At 38.6% G+C, this 21,390-nt stretch overlaps 1 protein-coding gene across 2 annotated transcripts in view; it reads right to left on the reverse strand.

Moving 5' to 3' along the window:
• Positions 1 to 4,275: 4,275 nt before the first annotated feature.
• The window catches only part of MTFR1 (mitochondrial fission regulator 1), a 63,976-nt gene continuing 46,861 nt past the window's right edge, over positions 4,276 to 21,390 (reverse strand). For both annotated transcript variants that reach the window (XM_045789015.2, XM_045789016.2), the window contains 4 exons: positions 9,204 to 9,436; positions 7,332 to 7,575; positions 6,598 to 6,766; positions 4,276 to 5,754 (listed from right to left, as the gene is read on the reverse strand). In XM_045789015.2, the coding sequence (XP_045644971.1) occupies positions 5,686 to 5,754; positions 6,598 to 6,766; positions 7,332 to 7,575; positions 9,204 to 9,436 (715 nt within the window). In that variant the 3' untranslated portion in view covers positions 4,276 to 5,685. The remainder of the gene's footprint in view (positions 5,755 to 6,597; positions 6,767 to 7,331; positions 7,576 to 9,203; positions 9,437 to 21,390) is intronic.

The following is a 21,390-nucleotide window of genomic DNA, read 5'->3' on the forward strand; positions in this document are numbered from 1 at the left end:
GAGGTAGGCTTATTTTGCTGTGAACTTCCCTCTGAGAACTGCTTTTTACTGCATTCTATGGCTTTCGTAGAGTTGTTTCAGTTTTCATTTGTCTCCAAGTGTTTTTTTATTTTCTCTTTGATTTCTTCATTGACTTACTGTTTAATAACATGTTTTTTAGTCTCCATGTGTTTGTGTTTTTACCAGTTTTCTTCTTGTAATTGATTTCTAGTTTCATACTGTTGTGATCAGAAAAGATGCCTGGTATTTCAATCTTCTTGAATTTATTGAAACTTGTTTTGTGGCCTAACATAATCTCTCCTGGAGAATGTTCTTGTACACTTGAAAAGAATCTGTATTCTATAGTTTGGAGGAATGGAATGTTTTGTATGTATCTATTAAGTCCATCTGGTCTAAAGTGTCATTTATTAAGGCCAGTGTTTCCTTACTGATTTTCTCTGTGGATGATCTATCCATTGATGTAAGTGGGGTATTAATGGCTCTTACTATTAAAGTATTACTGGCACTTTCTCTCTTTTATGTCTATTAATATTCTGCTTTATATGTTTACATGCTCCTATATTGGCTGCATAGATATTTACAAATGTTAGATCCTCTTCTTGGATCAACCCCTTTATCATTATGTAATGCCCTTGTCATTTGATACAGTCTTTGTTTTTTTTAAAAGATTTTATTTATTTGAGAGAGAGCAAGTGCAAATGGGGGGATGAGCAGAGGGATAGGGACAAGCCGACTCAGTGCTGAGTGTGGAGCCCAAGGCAGGGCTCGATCCTCAGGACCCCGAGGTCATGACCTGAGCCAAAATCAAGAGTCAGACACTGAAACTGAGCCACCCACGTGCCCCCAGTCTTTGTCTATTTTGTGTGATATGTGTATTGTCACACCAGCTGTCTTACTGTTTCTATTTGCATGGAATAACTTTTTTCATCCCTCCACTTCCAACAGATGTGTCGTTAGATCTGAAGTGAGTCTCTTGTAGGCAGCATATAGACGGTCTTTTTAAAACCCATTCAGCCACCCCCTATGTCTTTTGAATGAAGCACTGAGTTCATTTTTTTTTCCAAATCAAATGCAACATTTAATAATATAAAATATTAGCTACATTTTTTGCTAACAGTCAATGGGTCAAATGAACAAACTGATCACAAGTGAACCCCATTTTGGGGCGCCTGGGTGGCACAGCGGTTAAGCGTCTGCCTTCGGCTCAGGGCGTGATCCCGGCGTTATGGGATCGAGCCCCACATCAGGCTCCTCCGCTATGAGCCTGCTTCTTCCTCTCCCACTCCCCCTGCTTGTGTTCCCTCTCTCGCTGGCTGTCTCTATCTCTGTCGAATAAATAAATAAAATCTTAAAAAAAAAAAAAAAAAAAACAAGTGAACCCCATTTTAGTCAAAAATCTAATGCACTCCCAGTGGGGGCTGACATTGTTTTGGAAAATACCACGTGTTTGAAGGTAGAACATCTCCATGTTTTTCATCTTTAAAACCACCTCCTAACAGAATTTAAGAGATTCTGGGATGCAGCTTCCAGGCGCCAAAGAAATTAGCCTTCTCACTAACTGTCTTAGGTTTCAAGTTCGTTGACATTTAACATAATTATTGATGAACATGTACTTACCGCCATTTTGTTGTTTCTGGTTTTGTAGTTCTGCTCCTTTCTTCTTTTGGTCTCTTCCCTTTTGGTCTGACCATTTTCTGTTATGTTTGGGTTCCTTTCTCTTTATTATTTTTTGTATCTGTTGTAGGTTCTTGGTTTGTAGTCACCATGAGGCTCATGTATCTTGACCTGTATACGTACTAGTCTATTTTAAGATGATAACTGCTTAAGTTCAGGCACATCTGAAAAGCACTAATTTTTACTCCCTGCCCCCACATTTTATGTTTTGGACATCTGACATTTTTGTGTATCCCTTAAATTACTATTTATTGTAGTTACACAGTTGATTTTACTGGTTTTGTTTTTAACTTTCATACTATTTAAGTATCTGCTTTACTGCCTTTACTATATTATTTCCTTTACCAGTGACCTTTTTTCCTTTCATATATTTTTTTTATTTCCAGTTATGGACTTTTCCGCTTAAAGATGACCCTTTAACATTTCTTGTAAGGCTGGTTTGGTGGTGATGAACCTCAGCTCTTACCTGTCTGGGAAACTGTCTTTCCTTTAATTCTGAATGTGACCCTTGTAGGCTAAAGTATTCATAGTTGTAAGCTTTTCCCTTTCAGCATTTCACATATATCCAGCCACTCTTTTCTGGCCAGAATTTCTGCTGGAAAATCAACAGAGAGTCCTATGGGGGCTTCCCTTGTACATGACTTTTTCTCTGGCTGCCTTAAAGATTTTCTCTTTACCTTTTGCCATTTTAATTGTAAAACATCTTGGTGTGGCTCTCCTTGCAGATTGTTTTCCTGGCTGTTTCCCTTACCCAAAGTTTTCAGCTATTAGTTCTTCAAATAGATTTGCTTCCCTTCTCTCTTCTCCTTCTGGGGCCCCTATAATGTGCATGTGAGTTCACTCTATGTCCTCTCAGTGGTTCCTTGACCGAGCCTCACTTCATTCTCCCCCCGCCCCGCCCCGTCTGGCTTGGATTCTTTACTCTTCCAGACTGCTGAGCCTTTCTTTTGCATCCTCTAATCATCTGTTAATCCTGCCTAGTGTATTTTTCATTTGTTCGTCTCTAATTGGTTCTTTTTATTTTCTCTGTTGAAGTTCTCCCTGAGTTTACCCACTCTTCTCTCAAGTCTACTGAATGTATTTATGGTCATTACTTTGAACTCTTTACAGGTAGCATGCTTCTCTCCATTTTGAGGTTTTGTCCTTTCCTTTTGTTTGGAACATATTCTTCATTTTGTTTGCCTTTGTTTCTATAAATTAGGCAGAACAGCCACCTCTCCCAGTCTTGAAGGAGTGGCCCTGGTAGGAATGCCCCCGTGCAGACTGCTGGTGCCTGACAGCTCTGGATGGTAAGCTGAACTGGGAGCAGACACAGGCCAGGGGTATGCTATGCACACTATGCTAGGGCACCTTTGGGGGGAATGGCTCGAGCTGGTGGGGGCCTGAGGCTCACTGGGGTGGTCCCAGCAGGCTGGCTAGAGTGCCTGGACTCTGCTCCAGTCTACACTATCAAGATGGAGGGGAACATAAACAATGGTAATCAGCAGTGCTTTCCACCAGAGTCCCAGCAGTTTCTCCACCATTCGTCTGACACTCTGCGGTTAGGAAATGGATCTCCTTCACTCATAGGCTAATTGCCCTTCAACCACTGTTGGGGTTTTTTTGTTTTTTTTTTTTTGTTTTGCTGTGCCCCAGGGCGGACAAGCCTGCACACAGCCTCCTCCAGGATAGCCCTCCTTATGTAGTTTGCTGCACTGGGGGTGGGGTTCCTGTCATTACTGTGTTGGTCTCTAGCCTACGTTTCTCTGTGTGGTTCCTCTCGTTGTACAGAAGCTGTTGTCTGTCAGCCCTCAGTTCTTCAAGAACAATTGCTTTATATGTAGATTTAAGCAGCTCCCTACACCACTATCTTGGACTACCTCCCAAAAATTTAAACTTCTATCTGCCTGATTCTATCCCCCAGAGAAAACTTCTAATTTTGAAGTAGTTGTTTGTTAGAAGGATGGTTTTTCCAAAGTATTTGTTTCTGGTAGTTGTTACCTCGTGTTGTTTTTTTCACTCAGGAATTTAATGTACCAAGAAAACAGGATTCTTGTACTGAAGGGCCTATGACTGACTTTTCCTGCTCCACCCCAAGCTTGTGCAAGTAGTATACAGGACGGCACCTAGCAGAAATCAGTCTACTGGAAACTACAGTGACCTAATATAAAATCATGTAAGTAGTAATTATTTCGCTCTCTACCACTCACAGAATGCATTCAAACTCATTTCATTTAATCCTCAACAATTTTTTGAGCTGAGCATTATTCCCATTTTGAAAACAGTATGACTTGTTTAACTCCATGTCCAGTGCTCTCTGACCCCAAGTCAGTCAGGATGTACATATAGTGAGCCTCTGGACTAGTCAGACCATAGGAGACAAAACATACTAGTTACTTAACTAACTTTCTGGGCTTCAGCTATAAAATGTAAAGTTTAACTATTTTTATCATCATTCACTTCAGGCATTGTGTTGAGTGGGAGAGACTGAATGAGACTGGTGAATATGTGGCAACAGATTTCCACCTTAAAAATGCAGAAAGCAAATTCTAAAAAATCTGCATGTACGATATAAGAGAATCTTTCTTATCCATTAAGAAAATAATATATAGGCCCTTATGGTCCAAGGAAAACATAAGTTTGCTTTATTTCACAACAGTAATTGGAGTAGTGGCCAAAATTCAATACTGATACAAATATAAATTCTTAGGTGGTCAAAATATGTAATTCAGGCAAATTTTCTGAATTTTTTTAAAGGCAGAATTTTTAAGTCATATGAAACAATCAACAAATGTAAAATAAGTCACAGTTCAAATTTAAGCTGGAGAACATTGCACATATTTTCAATAACTTAAAAGTAAATGCCTACTCTTCCTATCTCCACTTATTAGATTTAAATAAATCCAAATATTTACTCATGGTAGGAGATTCTGGCATTAACTATAGCTGAGTTTAACGGAAATACAGAAAACCATAAAGATTTATCAAGCATTCACAAATGATCACTTAAATAGCAATCCCTCAGAAGCCCCCAACAAGAAACGCTGTTCTCCACTTTCTAATAGCACCTAAGGTTTGCTGCATAATGTAATTCAACAGAACGGCACTGTGAACAATGATATACAACTTACAGGAAATTGTTTCGCCCGTTCAAGGTTTCATTATAAAGCTATATTTGACCAATATTAAAAATCTTAAAATTCCATTATACTGCCATTTCCACTATGTATGAACTTAGCAACAAGTCTTCTTTGTGATGCCATTTATTCAACTGGGGAAAAAAAGATGATGGTACATTCTGGTTTTTACTTGTTATAGATTTAATTCAATAATCTGATTTCTCACTATATGAAAACTAAATTTTCTTCCTCAGCGCTGGACAGCACTAAAGTGAAAACAGCTTCCATAGTCTTTGACTTCCCCTTAAACAAAAGCATTATGGAATTTTCAGCAGTGAACATTATCTGGTTCCTACTTGAACCCCATCTCCAAGGAAATGAGAGAATCTAAGGTAAAAGTCCTATTCAAGGCAAAAAGGTTCCGATCCGAAACACTTCACTCCGACAACCTGTGCTCCACCGTTGAGGAGTAAATGATCAATGACAACTAGCGACGGTAACACACCCTCACTGACACTATTAAATCTCATGTATACTATTATTTTATATCCAAATATATGCATATGAAATATTTGCAAAGATAAATTAGTGTTAAGAATTAAAAACATCTACAAATGTTTCTTCTGAAATCTGTATAATTGTTTTCGAGACTAGAAATCTAAACACGCTGCCTATACATTAAAAACACATGTTATGTCTGAATACACGTTACGGAAAACTTCAGAACTAATCTTCTCATAAAAAACCAAACCCACAAACTTAGAGTGCTTTTGTTATTGCTGAATCTAATTAGACTTAAAGGAAACCACTGAATACTAAATCCAGGTATTTACTAAATAGTGTGGATTTCTACTTGCCAAACAGCCCTAACAAACCAACAGCTGAAACAAGGATTGTTTTTCTCTGCTGTCTCTTAGGAAGTTGAGACATTTTCAATTAAAGCCTTCATTTTTCCTGTAGACTTCAACATGTGTGGCCCAAACTAGAAAAGAAACAAAAAGTAGAAATAAAGATACTGGTTCAGGTAACAGTAATGACCCATTCCCCTCCTAATCATGAATCAAAGGTCTGGGTAGGTTCTGCATGAAAAACCAAGAGGCTAGAGAATATTAAAACCTTCATGAACTGAACATGACACATTAACAGAATGAAAGGTAAAGAGGTAACCAGATTACTTCCTAGAAAACTACTATCATCTCAGAAGACTATCAACTTTAGTCCTATTTTACTTCTCTGAGTAGAAGAATGAAGTACAAGGTTTCCTTTTTTCAATGTCTGAAGAGTTTCAAAGATGCTAGAATTTCTAAGATACCGGCCTCTCTGGGGTGGGTAAGCACATATTCCACATGACAGTAAAGGGAATGTATAAATTAATATCTGAGTTTCCGTGAAATCTGCTCCATCCCCACCTATGACATGAAACACATCCTGCAAGGCCCAGGTCAAATCTCACCCTCTTCAGGCAACTTCCACAGGACACCCTAAGGGAAAATGATCTTCCTGCACTTTGAATTCTCTATCGCGACATACATACTGTCCTAAGATATAAATCTTATTATAATGAATTTCGCTTCATTATGCTTACATATAAATAAAGCCCAGCATGGAAAATTTAATACTGGAGATGCTAAGTAGGGAAACCAGGAGTTGTTTTTTACTTCCTTTTTATGTTCTATAAATAATCTACTTGCAGGTAGGGGCTCAGTTCCCGAGCACATCCTTCTGAATCTTGCCGAGACCCCAGCTGAATGTCACAAAATACAAGGGCTCAGCAACGGAGTAAACTGCCATGCTGTACAAGGAAGAAGGGGGACCTAATACTCACCAACACTGTTTCTGAGGTGGCCTCTGGTGCAGGTTTTGGAATTCCTTTTTCAACTTCACCTTGACTATCGCTTCGGTATCGATAAGCAAATTTCTTTTTCAGAGCCTCTGCTATGAGGGCAGCAGGGTCAGTAGCATCCACTGGTTTGGGCTTTATATCCTGTTCTGACCTTCAGGAAGTGAACAGAAACCAAAGGGACATTTCGATATGCTGGCATCCCTCAGAGAAGTACGCTGTGTGCCTTTACATGCTTGATGGCACCCCTCCAGCATCACAGATCCCCAGTGAAGTTACTGACAAACACGGACAGAAGGGAGACAGAAACCCGAGATTTACGGCTCAAAGAACACAAAGATGCCCAATGAACAGCTTCTCAGTTCAACTCAAGAGCACGGATTACGCTCTCCTTCAGGCCAATCACAGTCCCATTCTCCCAAAGCCTAGTGACTGCCATAGTAGGCATACGACACAGCTTTATGGAATGAACAACTGGACAATAACATAGACTTTACATAAAAGAACTTTAAATGCAATGGGGGGAAAACTAAAAAGTAACCTGGAGATGTTTGCTAATTTCTTAATTATACAGGAGACACGTGGGCCTTGTTTTAAACTAAAAACTAGAACTATTCATGGAAATCAGGTTATAAAAGACAGTTCTCAAGAAGTCTAGACATAACAAAATACAAGACATAACAAAAATAAAGTGTGAGAGAAGGTAAATGTATCCTCACCTTTTTACTGACCGAAGTTTTACACTGTTCATATCTTTAAGGACCTCTAGCATGTTTGGCATATCGGGTTTCTTTGGACTGCTCTTTCCAGCACAGGCTTTTTTCTCTCTTCGCTCTTTTATCAGGTCAATAGCTGATGATACACTTTGGTGGAGCCCTGATGGGGGGAGGGGTGGGGGCGGCGGGGGCGGGGGCGGGCCAGAGGATGGTGGCGTAGTAACGGATGCGGTAGGATCTAAGTCACCTACAGAAATAAGGAAAAATCAATTTGTCTTGATGGTAACAGGCAAATAAAATACTCCCAACAGCAAAGTTATGTTAAGGATTTCTGTATACCTGAAATCAATATGCTTAAAAAAAACAAACAAACCTTCAGTTATGTAAGTAAGGGAAGTTTCAGTTACTTGGTTAGAATCTTGAATACCTGCATCTAACCCCAAAGTTCCATTTAACTTAACAGGGGTGTTTCTGTGATCTCAAATGTTCAAGTCTGATGGCTGTATGCGCTGTAGCTACTTTTAGATAAAGAAGTGTGCACTGTATAAACATCTGCAACATAGACAGTTTGACAATTCAGTACTGTATTTGAAAAAACTGACAAATTTGTGGTTCATCTGAAGAATATTTACGTATAAGACTTATTAAGCATTAAAAATTTTAAGACATATTCTTCAACAAATTTCTGAAAGAAGATAGAGTGTCCTTTTTCAAAACGTAACTAAGGTAAGAGTTAAAGTGGTTACAAAATAAGGATGTAAAAATGCATCTTTCTGCACACCTAGAGGACAGAGTTGTTCACTGGTTGAACCGTATTAATTAGGAGGAGCTCAATGCAAAATTTTTACTCAAGGGATTTCGACTGTAAAAAGAACACCTAATAACATAAATTTCCAAACTGCCTCACTATTTATAGCAGTTTTCATAGTCTGCCAGAAGAGGGAGGTAAAGCAAAAGAGAAATGCAATTTAAAAGTTAAAAGCAAAGGCAGGACTTCTGGTTTTCAAAAAGTTCCACGCAAATTTAAGTAACCAGTCACTTCTCAAGCACTCAGTGCCCGAGCGCATCCGCCCTCTGTCCATCTTGGCAGTTAGAAGAGGCTTCCGTGCTGGACTGCGTTAAACTCCGGGAGCACAAGTGGCTCCGAGGCAGAGTAACTGTCCTTATCCTTTAACCTTTAGAGTTGGCTAATTCTGAGTCTAGCCAGGACTCCGGAACACCACTAGGAAAAACAACTGCTACTTGCCAACAGGTTAATGGGCTAGGATTTCAAGGCTATGGCTTCCTCTCCAAAGTGACAATGCACACAAATAAAAGCAAACAGTATTAAGTATTAGACCAGGAGTCACAGGACCTGAATTCAGTTTCTACTCTGGGCAAGAGGAAGAGAAAGGACTAATAAGTAGCTACTATGTGCTAAAGGCAGTGTATATAATTTCCACATTTACTACAACTCCACAACTATCAGCCTGTTTTAAAGCCGGAGAGGGAGGGAGAAATGCCAAGGACTTGCCTTAAGACCTGCAGGTAAGTAAAGAGCATGTAACCCTGTCAGGACTGTTTTGAGATCACTTCGCGGCTGATAAAGTTGGTGCCATTATCACAGACAAAACTTCCCAGTGCATTCACAGCAGCAGCAATTCAACTGTGTGAATTTCAGCATTTTCCCAAATTCATCCTCTCTGATAGCATCAAAATTGTTCAAAACCAACAAAAACCACTTAAACTTGACTGGGTCCTGGACTGAACCACGGAGAGGACTGACCTTTGGTTTTCTAACAACCCCATGGCTGTTACTTGCTAATACATTTTAAAATTAGTGGCATTCTCCTAATGTCCAGTTCACTGGTTAAGACAAACGTAGGATTTACAGACCTGCAATGAGATTTTGCTGTTCTTGCAGGGTCACGATTTTGGCAATCTGAGCTCTGAGAGCAGCAAGTTCATTTTCAAGGGCACAGATCTTCTGCAATGCTTCCTCATTTGCTAGTGCTGTCTTCTGCTGAGGATCTTCTGGAGACAGGTTTGGTAAGGAAAACTGCCTGCTTGGCGGCTTCTCAAAGAAAGGAAGGTCATCCTGAAGGGGCTGCCTTGATCTGACCTCTGTCCTGCAAGAAAGAAAGAAGGATGGCTAATATCACAGGGTTTGTAAGGAAAAACAAAAACCATCATTACCAATTAATCAGAACATGGTATCTGAGAAATACTTTTCAGACTGACCTTAATAGATGCCCCCGTTTTAAGTTTCAGAACAACAAAGTACTTATCAACCTGACACAGCTACACACCGAGCCAGGTTTCTTATTGCCATCCTTCTTCTTAATCTCTATATAATATGCACAAACCCACACTGTTAGGAGCCATCACAGGTTCCAACAATGTTTTTGCTAATTCATGTTTTTAGTGAGTTTGAACTAAGGTGAAGAAACTTTGCAATGCTCTTAAAAATGGTAAACTAATTACTGGTTACATTTGACCACAAAATCAAATGAGTAACAAAATAGCCTTTCGCCAGGATCCTGGCTTCTGCATTTCCAAGTGTCTTCCGTGTATGATAGAATACAACAAATCTGAAGATGTAGTGTAACAATATGGACCAAACAGCATCAGAAACTGAGGGACAAGAATACAACAAATCTGAAGATGTAGTGTAACAATATGGACCAAACACAGCATCAGAAACTGAAAAGGAGGGACAAGAATCAACTGAACCCATGCAGTAACTACACAGTCTCATTTTCACTTGGGTTTCAAGTTTTTTAATATGCACCGCTCCATAGTTCCAAATATAAGTCTTCTGAGGCTGAGAATAAAATTCAGGTTTCTTTTCAACCATCAATTTACAGGCTTAGCTGTTTCCTCCTATTTTCTATAATTAGGTTTACTGGGCCTTTAAGCCCTTTGTTCTTCCAGCTTTACGGAGGTAGAAGTTGACAGCTGTATTTAATTAACGTGTACGGCACGATGATCTAAGTACACATTTTTGAAATAATCACCACAATCAAGTTAATGAACATACCCCAGTTTCCCTCACAGTTTCGTGTGGTCATGTGACCGAGTTCTGGCTAACAAGATGCAGGCAGATGTTGACAGGAGAGGACTCCATGAGAAAGTCCTTTCCTCTGTAGCCCCACCTCTGTTCCTTCCTCCTGAATCTTGAGTACAAGGTGATGACCGGACTTCAGAGTCCCGGACAGCCAAAGGCTAACCTGGACATGGAAGCCCAGGCTTCCATGCCTGTCTGGGTCCCTGTGGACACTGCAGAGCCACTGTCCGCTTCAGACTCTCTACTCTGGATGTTTCTGACTGGAGAGAAATAAACTTCCATCTTGTGGAAGCTGCCATTATTTGGGGTTTCTCTGTTATATGTACTCAAACCTAATCCTGTTATAAAACAATCATTAAATTCTATTTCAATTTTCCTTTAACTGGATATTGGTATTTTCGCTTGAGAACTGTTAGAATTCTTCATTCTACCTTGTGTTGTAAATGAAGGAATTCTTGGACCTTTAGCTTTTGGTATTCACCGAATTCAGATGTTTTTCTTCATATCTCATTTTGCATATTATGCTCTGTTAACTTACCATACATGGAGGATGCTTGTAAACTGTTTTTTACCTGTAATATTATTAAACAAAAACATTTGGAGAGTAAATGTCCCATTTGTTCCCTAGCTTAGCTTAGCTAGCAAGAAACTTTAAAAATACTAACTTTATTAATTTAATTTGGAGTACCTGTAGGATAGGGAAATAGGTTTGGCTTACAAAGCTTTAATTACCATTCCCTTTCTTACCTCCACACTGGGAAGAAACAGGTGATGAAATTTCTTTAAAAGTGCATGAAGACTAAACAATGGTAAAAACTTATCTAAGGACCAGTACCTATATTCTGATTATATACACTAATATGTTCTTTGAAAGACTACATGTTATATAAGTTACAGATTAGATGCATGTGCTCTAATCACCTGCAATAAAGAAAATGACTTTAAGACACATTTTTTTTAAGGATTTGAGAGAAAGCATGCATGCACTTTGCTTTAATAAAATGAACCTAAAAGAATGAATATTTTCATATCTGGGGACAGAAGTGAGAATGATGGTTTGTTTTCCTATTATTATGAGCACAGAAATTTCTTGAAGTCTATATTGTAATAGCACATAAATTTTGGATACCAGAATCTTTAGTGTTACTCAAAAAATGTTATAATACTGCTTATTCAAGAACTAGTGGCCACTTTATTTTTTAAGTTTTATTTACGTAATCTCTATATCCAACAAGGGGCATGAACTCATGACCCCAAGTTCAAGAGTTACATGCTTTTCCAACTGAGCCAGCCAAGTGCCCTCTAGTGGTCACTTTAGTAGAGAGTATTTTCCCACTCCTACGCATCTCAGAATTCAAAAGTATTAAATGACTAAGTTTGTCTTAAAATGTTAGCATTCAAGTAAGCCAAAGTTCAAATCCTATGAACCTTTACTCTTCCATACCCAGGACTGGAACAAGATAATATGACAATTTGGATTAAGAGATCAACTTATCAACTATAAATCATGTTTGAACAGCTTACTTTAAAATACCTTCTTGCCAAAATGAATTGAGAGAGAATTAATGAATATTGAACAGCAACTGCAATGTAAAAAAAAAAAGAAGTTACTGGGGCGCCTGGGTGGCTCAGTCGTTAAGCGTCTGCCTTTGGCTCAGGGCGTGATTTCAGAGCCCTGGGATCGAGCCCCACATCAGGCTCTTCCGCTGGGAGCCTGCTTCTTCCTCTCCCACTCCCCCTGCTTGTGTTCCCTCTCTCGCTGGCTGTCTCTCTCTGTCAAATAAATAAATAAATAAAATCTTTAAAAAAAAAAAAAGTTACTGCATTTCCCCATAACTCCTACAGATCAATTTTTCCATTTTGATTTTCTACTGAAAATTAAGGACAAAGCACTCATTATTGTTAATCTTGAAAACCATGTGCCAGGATAAGAGGGAAAAAGTCCCATCCTTTAGAAAAATAATTTCAGTAACAGTGTCAGATCATCTGTATTTTGTCTATCCTATATTTATAAATTGGATGATATAGATTCTACACTTCCTTATGTGAAACACTATTAATGGTTATGAGTCCAAACAAAGTAATTATAGGAAATGTAGAACTTTAAATGTGGATTTTTAGAAGCTGAAAAAGGAAAGTAATCCTGAAGTGATTATGTCTTCTCAAAGCCACAGAAAGATTTGACATTTATAGGAGCTCAAGAACCAAAACAAACAAACAAAAAAAAAACCCCAAGAAGTTGCTCTGCAGTATTCTTGTGTATGGAAAATATTTAGATTTTATGAAATTTTCAGATATGTCCCTTCCTTTAAAAATGCGCACACCCTTTTTTCCCAAAGACATATTCTAGAAGACATCTGACAAATAATTCATTCTCAGAACCACCGTGTTCTGTCATCCTTCAGAGGGCTAGTAAAAGCTAGGATGTAGAGGCAGAACTAATCCAAATAAAGAAAACGCTCTTTTCTAAAATTTGTACGTATAATTCTAAGAACTGTTAAAGAAACAAAACATAAAACAAAAGCAACAAAAAGAAGGATCAAGTATGGATGTCCCAAAAGCAGAAGACAAATCATGACCGTCTCTTAAAAACCATTTCTGCATCCCAACTTCTGCAGGTGAGATTTCTACCTTTTTTGTTTGAGTTTGGCTCCAAAATGCCTTATGGCAAGCTCCTGTTTAGAGTGGCACTGCACAAGAATTTTCTAGCTCTCTTATTTCTTCAATGATATTATCAAGGGCAGCTACTTTTGAAGTACAACTTAGATAAATATGAAGGGCTTTTTAAGCTCCACTAACCATTTCAAAGAAAATTCTAAATTAAACATAACGCACCTCTGAAGTCCTTTCTTCTTATCACACAGTTAATGAAAACTCAAACTTTGACATCATTTTAAATTAGCCCACTGCCCTATGAAAGATGGTATTCCCAGGATGATTTTTTAGTCTAGAGAATAGCCTAGAAAGGTATAAAAATACACTCTGTCAGTAGGATCGAGGGAGGGGGAAAAAAGCAATTTAGTTCCCTGAAAACATGAAGTTGGGTAGAAAACGAAGTCTATTCAAAGTGAGCAAGTAGTTGAATAAAGACAACAGGGACGGGGGAATTACTGTGAGAGGCAAGTAATCCATTAAAGGATTTCTAGTGGGGAGTAAGGCAGGACTTCCGTAAGGCTACAGACCCAGATGACCACTGCAGTAGCTGTTTTAGACTCTGTTCGTGTTTTGGCATTTTAAAAGCTGGACCTTCCTAAAAGTGGTATTTAATGAGAATCACATTAAATCCATGTATTTAATGCAGTACTGACTGCAGTATTTTATTGATGTACATTATCAATTAATGTCTAATGTCAAATAATTAAAATAGGAATGCGTCACAACTGCTTTTTGCTGCGCTATGAGTAGGAAACAGTCTTGCTCTAATCCACTGAGTTTCCTGGTCTACCCTCACACTGGCGGGCGGCGCTGTGGCAAACCAGCCCGCCTGCTGAGTCATCTCCTTTGGAATCTTGTTAGTCAATGACCTCCTCTGTGAGGTCAGCGTTCCTCCCGGACACTCCTTAAACAGGAGAATTCCATTCTATACTTATGTTCAAATTTGAAAAATTAAACTGGATATGTTTAGTCAAAGTCCTCAGTCTCATTTTGCTATCCTTATATTGCAGATTTTCATAAATACGTTCATCTTAGTTGTTAGATTACAAACATTCTGGGGTAAGCAAAGGGGCTACCTTTCATACTTTCAAGTCTTACGAACCTATAAATCTGCATTTGATTTATAACTCATTTTGATAGGTATGTGGCACTCAGAATTAAGAATAAGATACAATCAGATTAATATAAACAACTGGAATTGAACTTGAAATATTCCAATATTCCTTAAATAATGCTCTACTCCAAAAGCTATCATATACTTGATGACAATGTCTATGTCGTCTACTAAGAAGCCACAGAGCTTATAGTCTTAATTTCATCATACATAATGCAAATGCTATGCTGTGTATATATCTAAAGATACACATTCTCCTTAGGCTACTATTATGAAAGAGAACGAATGGATTATCTTAAACAAGATTATCAGTTATATTAATCCTTTCAAAGAATCTCAATGCTGCTTATAATTCTTTCCAATTCTGAAGCCATTCTGTTCATTCAAAGGGAAATGAAAAGGTGTATAGAAGAGAAAAAAAAAAGAGGCCTTACTCTGTGCATGCCACAGTGCTAAGTTCTCTCATGTTATCTTCTAAAATTCCCCTCAAGATAGACATTTTTTTAAAAACAGATTTTATTTATGTGACAGAGAGAGACAGCACCAGCAGGGGGAGAGGGAGAGGGAGAAGCAGGCTCCCCAGGACCCTGGGATCATGACCAGAGCTGAAGGGCAGATGCTTAACCAACTGAGCCACCCAGGCGCCCCTCCAGATAGGTATGAATTCTTCTAATATAAAGAAAAAAACAAGTTTAGCGCATTTGAAAAAAATCATTTGTACAATAACTATGAAGGACTCTTATATATGCTATTTTTCCAGAGACAAAACACTGTGACATTGTAATGGTTATAGAAACGTCATCAACATAAATTTGAAGGGAGAAAGAAGAAACAAATATCTTGAATAGCTTTGGCTTTGAAATACAAATACAAATACAAATATGAGAGGCAGAGAAACACTCAAACTGAAATATACAAGTTTTTGAATCTACTCTCATTCATATTGTCTTTAAGTTACAAGGGACGCCTGGCTGGCTCAGTCAGTGAAGCATGCAACTCTTGATATTGGGGTTGTGAGTTCAAGCCCCACCTTGGGTGTAGAGATTACTTAAAAATAAAATCTTAAAAAAGATTTAAGTTATACTTTTTAAATTTTTTTATTACATAATCTTCATCTACAATTTGTCAAAAATCAATGCAAAGACCAATATAGCACCATACTGCAAAAGAAAAGTCTGCCATTTTTCTTAATGATGTGGGCTGTATCACTAACCCTATAACCGTGGCCATGGACACTTCACTGCCTTATCAACTTCCTCCCTCTAGAGCACCACTCAAATCCAGCTGGGTCTCCTCTGTTTCCTTCTTACTTTGTTCAAGTTCAGATTATCTACCCAGAGTACTTCCAGGCACCTTTTCAAAGACCCTTTAGCCAATTATTTTCAACACCACAGACCAAATCCATTATCCAGATCCATTTTGCCAATTCAGTTACTATCATCACAGTCCCCATTAATAGCTGCCCCATGTCATATCCTCTGCAAATGTGATATTTATGTTAAAAGTCCTTTAGAGACTTCTCTTTCCAGGAGGATGGGGCACACTAGTTTTCCCTATTCTCCCTCTAACTAAAACTAAAAACCCTAGACATTATACATAAAACAAAATGTAAGATGACTGAAAGCTGAGAAGACAGAATGGCTGGGACTTTGGGATCCAAAAAAATAACACAGAAGTGAGTTCCCCAAGTTTTTCTTTTGCTTCATATATCCCAGACTGGTTGCTAGAGTAATGGGTAACCCAGAAATGCCAATGGGGCAGGAAAAAAAAGCCCCAACAAAAGCCTGCTCTCCCAAAGGACCAAGAAAAGGGTAGGCTCCAAGAGAGAGAACTTATATAAAAATAACTGCTCTAGGAGCACCTGCGTGGCTCCGTCAGTTAAGCATCTGCCTTCAGCTCAGGTCATGATCTCAGGGTCTTAGGACTGAGCCCTGCGTCGGGCTCCATGCTCAGCGGGGAGTCTCCTCCCTATCCCTCTCCCTCCCGCTCATGCTCGGTCTCTCTCTCTAATTAATTAATAAATTAAATTAATAAATCCTTTAAATTAATAAAATCTTTAAGAATAAAAATAAAATAATAATAAAAAATTACTGCCCTAGCGGCGCCTGGGTGGCACAGCGGTTAAGCGTTTGCCTTCGGCTCAGGGCGTGATCCTGCTGTTATGGGATCGAGCCCCACATCAGGCTCCTCCGCTATGAGCCTGCTTCTTCCTCTCCCACTCCCCCTGCTTGTGTTCTCCCTCTCGCTGGCTGTCTCTATCTCTGTCGAATAAATAAATAAAATCTTAAAAAAAAAAAAAATAACTGCCCTACTCCAAACACCACAGAAAGCACTATGGCCCCACCTTTACCATGCAACAAAGGCTAACTCCCATCCTTATTAGGCTGTCAAGAGGCGCCTCTTACTCTGCAGGATGCTGTCAGAGAAAGCAGGGAGAAGGAACTTAACAAGGCACCCCATCCCTCATGGTATAGTGGAGACAATGTGGGGAGCCTTAAATTACACCCTATCCAGCACCACCTGCTGGGATGGTGTCACAAGAGGCCTTGTGGAGAGTTGGAGCTCCCACCAACACCATCAGGGGTAAATGGAGGCTTAATGGGAAACTTGGATTTCTACTCCCACCTGGAAGAAATGAGGTGGCACCTACTCTTTCCCGGTCAGAGTGCTATTAGTGAAAAACAGCTAAAAGAAAAGGTTTAGATCCAGAGTCTCCTAACCAAAAATATCTAGGTTTCAATCAATAATCACTCCTTATGACAAGAACCCTAAAGAACATAAACTGAATGAAAAAGCAAATAGAGGCCAACTCTGAGAAGATAGAGATGTTAAAATTATGACATAAAGAAGCTATGATAAAAGGGTTTCAATGAGCAATTACTAGCATTCTTGAAACAAATAATAAGCAGTCTCAGTAAAGAAACAGAAAATATAAAGAAGAACCAAATGAAAATTTTACAACTAAAAAGTAAAATAACTGAAAACACAGTGGATAGGATCAAAAACAATGGTGAAGACAGAGGAAAGCATCAGTGAATTTGGAGATAGAACAACAAAAATTATCCAATTTGAAAAGCAAAGAGCAAACAGACTAGGAAAAAAATGAAGTCTCAGTAACCCGTATGACTATAAAAGATCTAATATTTGGGTTATCAGGGTCCCAGAAGGAGAGGAGAAAGAGCGCCAGGCTGAAAAAGTACTTAAACAAATAATGGGCAGACAAGTAACTTAAAGAAAATATTTACAGAAATAATGACAAAAGACATAAACTTGAAAATTCAAGAAACCGAGTAAACCCAAAACAGGATAAACCCAAAGAAATAAATGCCAAGAAACATCTTACTCAAACTTCTGAAAACCAAAGACAAAAGAGAAAAATTTTAAAGCAGCTAGAAAGAAAGGGCACCCTACCTATAGGGGATAAACTCTTTGAATGACAGAGGATTTCTCATCTGAACCCACGGAGGCTTGAAGAAACTGGCACATTTTTTGAACGCTAAAAGAAAATAACTATGAACTCATAACCTCATATCCAGCAAATATATCCCTCAAAATCAGGGAAATCAAGAATTCTCAAATGAAAGAAAAAGAAACTAAAAAATTTAGAGCAAGCACACCTAACCTAAAAGAATGGCTGAAGAAGTTTTCTAAACAGAAAGAAAGCAATAAAAGGAGAAACTGCATTGGGCAGAAAGAAAAACACAGAAAAGTGTGGGTAAGTAGACTTATTTTCTCCTCTTTCTAAATTATGTTTTCTAAATTTTGTTTGATGTCTGAAGGAAATATACTGTCTAATGTGATTCTAAATGTACAGAAAATTTTTAAGAAAATTATAAACAGGGGAGGGTACAGGGACATAAAGGAGAAGATTAATTAGTAAAATGATAATACCAGTAGAACGTGGTAAATTGGGTATATACAATACTTAGATCAACCATGAAAAGAACTTTACAGGGAGAAACACTCAAAAACACAGATAAATCAAAAAGGGATTCCAAAAAATGTTTAAGTACCCCCACAGAAAAGTAGAAAAAAAGAACAGAGAAAAAGAACAGACTTAAACACTAACATAACAAAAATTACATAAACATAAATGGTTTATATATACACCAATTAAAAGACAGATTGGCAGAGTGAATTAAAAAATTATGACCTAACAGTATGCTGTCTACTAGAACTAAATAACAGAATAACAGCTAAATTTCCAAACACCTGGAAACTGAACAAACTTGGAAATAATCCATAGGTCAAAGAAGATGTCTCAAGGGAAATTAAAAAAAAAATACAGTTGGGGCGCCTGGGTGGCACAGTGGTTAAGCGTCTGCCTTCGGCTCAGGGCGTGATCCTGGTGTTGCGGGATCGAGCCCCACATCAGGCTCTTCCGCTATGAGCCTGCTTCTTCCTCTCCCACTCCCCCTGCTTGTGTTCCCTCTCTCGCTGGCTGTCTCTCTCTGTTGAATAAATAAATAAAATCTTAAAAAAAAAAAAAAATACAGTGAACTGGATTTTTAAAAAATACAATATACTGAGGAGCACCTGGGTGGCTCAGTCATTAAGCGTCTGCCTTTGGCTCAGGGCATGATCCCAGAGTCCTGGGATTGAGCCCTGTATCAGGTTCCTCTGCTGGGAGCCTGCCTCTTCCTCTCCCATTCCCCCTGCTTGCGTTCCCTCTCTCGCTGTCTCTGTCAAATAAATAATAAATAAAATCTTTAAAAAAATATATATATATACTGAAACTTGTGGGGTGCAGCTAAAGCAATGTTGAAGGGGGACTTTATAGCACTAAAATGGTTTTACAGTAGTCTCCCCTTATCCATGGGGAAATACGTTATAAAACCCCCATGGAAGTCTGAAACTTTGGAGAATACTGAATGCTATATATACTATGTTCCTGCCTATACATATACCAATGATAAAGTTTAATAAATTAGGCACGGTAAGAGATTAACAATAACTAATAATAAAATAGAACTATAACAATCAGCTGTAATGAAAGTTACATGAATGGGATCTCTCTCAAAATGTCTTGTTGTACTGTACTCACCCTTCTTGTGATGACAAATGATAAAATGCCTACATGATGAGATGAAGTGAGGTGAATGTAGAATTAACGTAGAATTAAGCTACTACTGACCTGATGATGTCAGAGGGAGGATCACATGGTTCTGGACCACAGCTGACTGTGGGTAACTGAAAGTGTGGAAAGTGAAACAGCAGATAAGGGGGGACTACTGTATTAGAAAAAAGAAAAAGTCTCAAATTAATAATGTAAGCTCCCACTTTAAAAACCTAGAAAAATAAGAGCAAAATAAACTCAAAACAACCAGAGGAAAATAGGAGGAGAAATCAATAAAATTGAAAACAGAAAAAACAAAAAAAAGAGAACTGATTCTTTGAAAAGATTAACAGAATTGACAAGTCAAAAAAAGAGAAGGTACAAATTACTAGTATCAGGAATGAAACAGGATACAACTACAGGGGCGCCTGGGTGGCTCAGTCCTTAAGCATCTGCCTTCGGCTCAGGGCGTGATTCCGGCGTTCTGGGATCGAGCCCCACATCAGGCTCCTATGCTATGGTCCTGCTTCTTCCTCTCCCACTCCCCCTGCTTGTGTTCCCTCTCTCACTGGCTGTCTATCTCTGTCAAACAAATAAATAAAATCTTTAAAAAAAAATTTAAAAAAAAAGGATACAACTACAGACATTGTAAACATCAACAAGATAAGGAAATGCTACAGATAATACTACACAAATAAATCTGACCACTTAAATGAAATGGAGCAATTCCCTGAGAAGCACAAACTACTACATTTCATCCAACATGAAACTGATAAAACACTCCTGAGGGGCGCCTGGGTGGCACAGTCATTAAGCGTCTTCCTTCCGCTCAGGGCACGATCCCAGTGTTCTGGGATCGAGCCCCACATCAGGCTCCTCCGCTAGGAGCCTGCTTCTTCCTCTCCCACTCCCCCTGCTTGTGTTCCCTCTCTCGCTGGCTGTCTCTGTCAAATAAAAAAAAAAACAACAAAAAAACAAATAACAAAAAAATACTCCTGAAACTTTATTAAGAAAAATGAATTCGTAATTTTAAAACACTCCAAAAATAAATAAAAAACTACAAAAATATTTAAAGAACAATTAACACCAGTTCTATATAATTTCTTCAGAATACAGAGGAGAAGCACTGTCCAATTCATTTTATGAAGCTAGTACTACCTTGACACCAAAACCAGACAAAGGATCATGGACTCAAATGTAAAACAAAACTATAAAATTACAAAAAAAAAAAAGCCATGTCCCAACAACACTGAGAAATCAGACAGCATATACCAATGTTCTCCTACACAGTCTCCTCCAATGAAACAGATAATGAAAGAAATCATGCAAAATGGACCAGTTCAACCCATTAAGGCAAGTCCATGAGGATTTCTTCCATTATAAGACAAGGATATATAGACATGTTACCAGAACAAATGAAGAATCGGGAAAATATCAAAAGTTTCAGACACATGCCATGAAACGCACTGGATCGGGCACACTGAAAGGACCACAGGACAGAAAGAAAAATTCTGGACTGCTGCCAATTCCTGGGGAAAGTCCTGAGGAGAGAATGGCTATTTCAGGATTCTTCAAGGAGTAAATAGATTGCACACTGAAAAGTTGATTACTGGGGCGCCTGGGTGGCTCAGTCAGTTAAGTGTCTGCCTTCGGCTTAGGTCATGATACCAGGATCCTGGAATCAAGTCCCACATCAGGCTCCCCGCTCAGCAGGGAGTCTGCTTCTCCCTCTGCCCCTCACCCCACTTGTGCTCTAATAAATAAAATCTTTAAAAAAAAAAAAAAAGGAAAAGAAAGGAAAGGAAAGAAAAGTTGATCACCACAGCTTGGGGCCAACTGACAAAGTTCAGATGAACCGTAACATATCATTCAATTTCCAAAAGGCCACGAATTTAAGTAACCCCTTCCTTACATGGAAATTAAGCAATGTGAGGTTCTCTTCGACAGTGGAATCTTTGTCCCTTCATCTTGTCATTATAATGTGCCTGTTTTCTTGTATCACCCTAGGCTCCATGCTCTGCTTTTTTTTATATCACTGAATATATAAAAATACTAATTGAGGACAGCAGAGTAGCTAAGTGCCTTTAAAGTTCTCTGGTTGTCTTTATTTTTCTCTCATGATAATGTCCTTTTTTACTATGATTGTTCACGAAAGTGTGACAGAGCCTGTCTTAAAGTTCATGGCATTCCT

The sequence above is a fragment of the Ursus americanus genome, chromosome 9 (assembly GCF_024610735.1).
Source record: "Ursus americanus isolate L20-20 chromosome 9, mUrsAme1.1.p, whole genome shotgun sequence".
NCBI lineage: Eukaryota > Metazoa > Chordata > Mammalia > Carnivora > Ursidae > Ursus > Ursus americanus.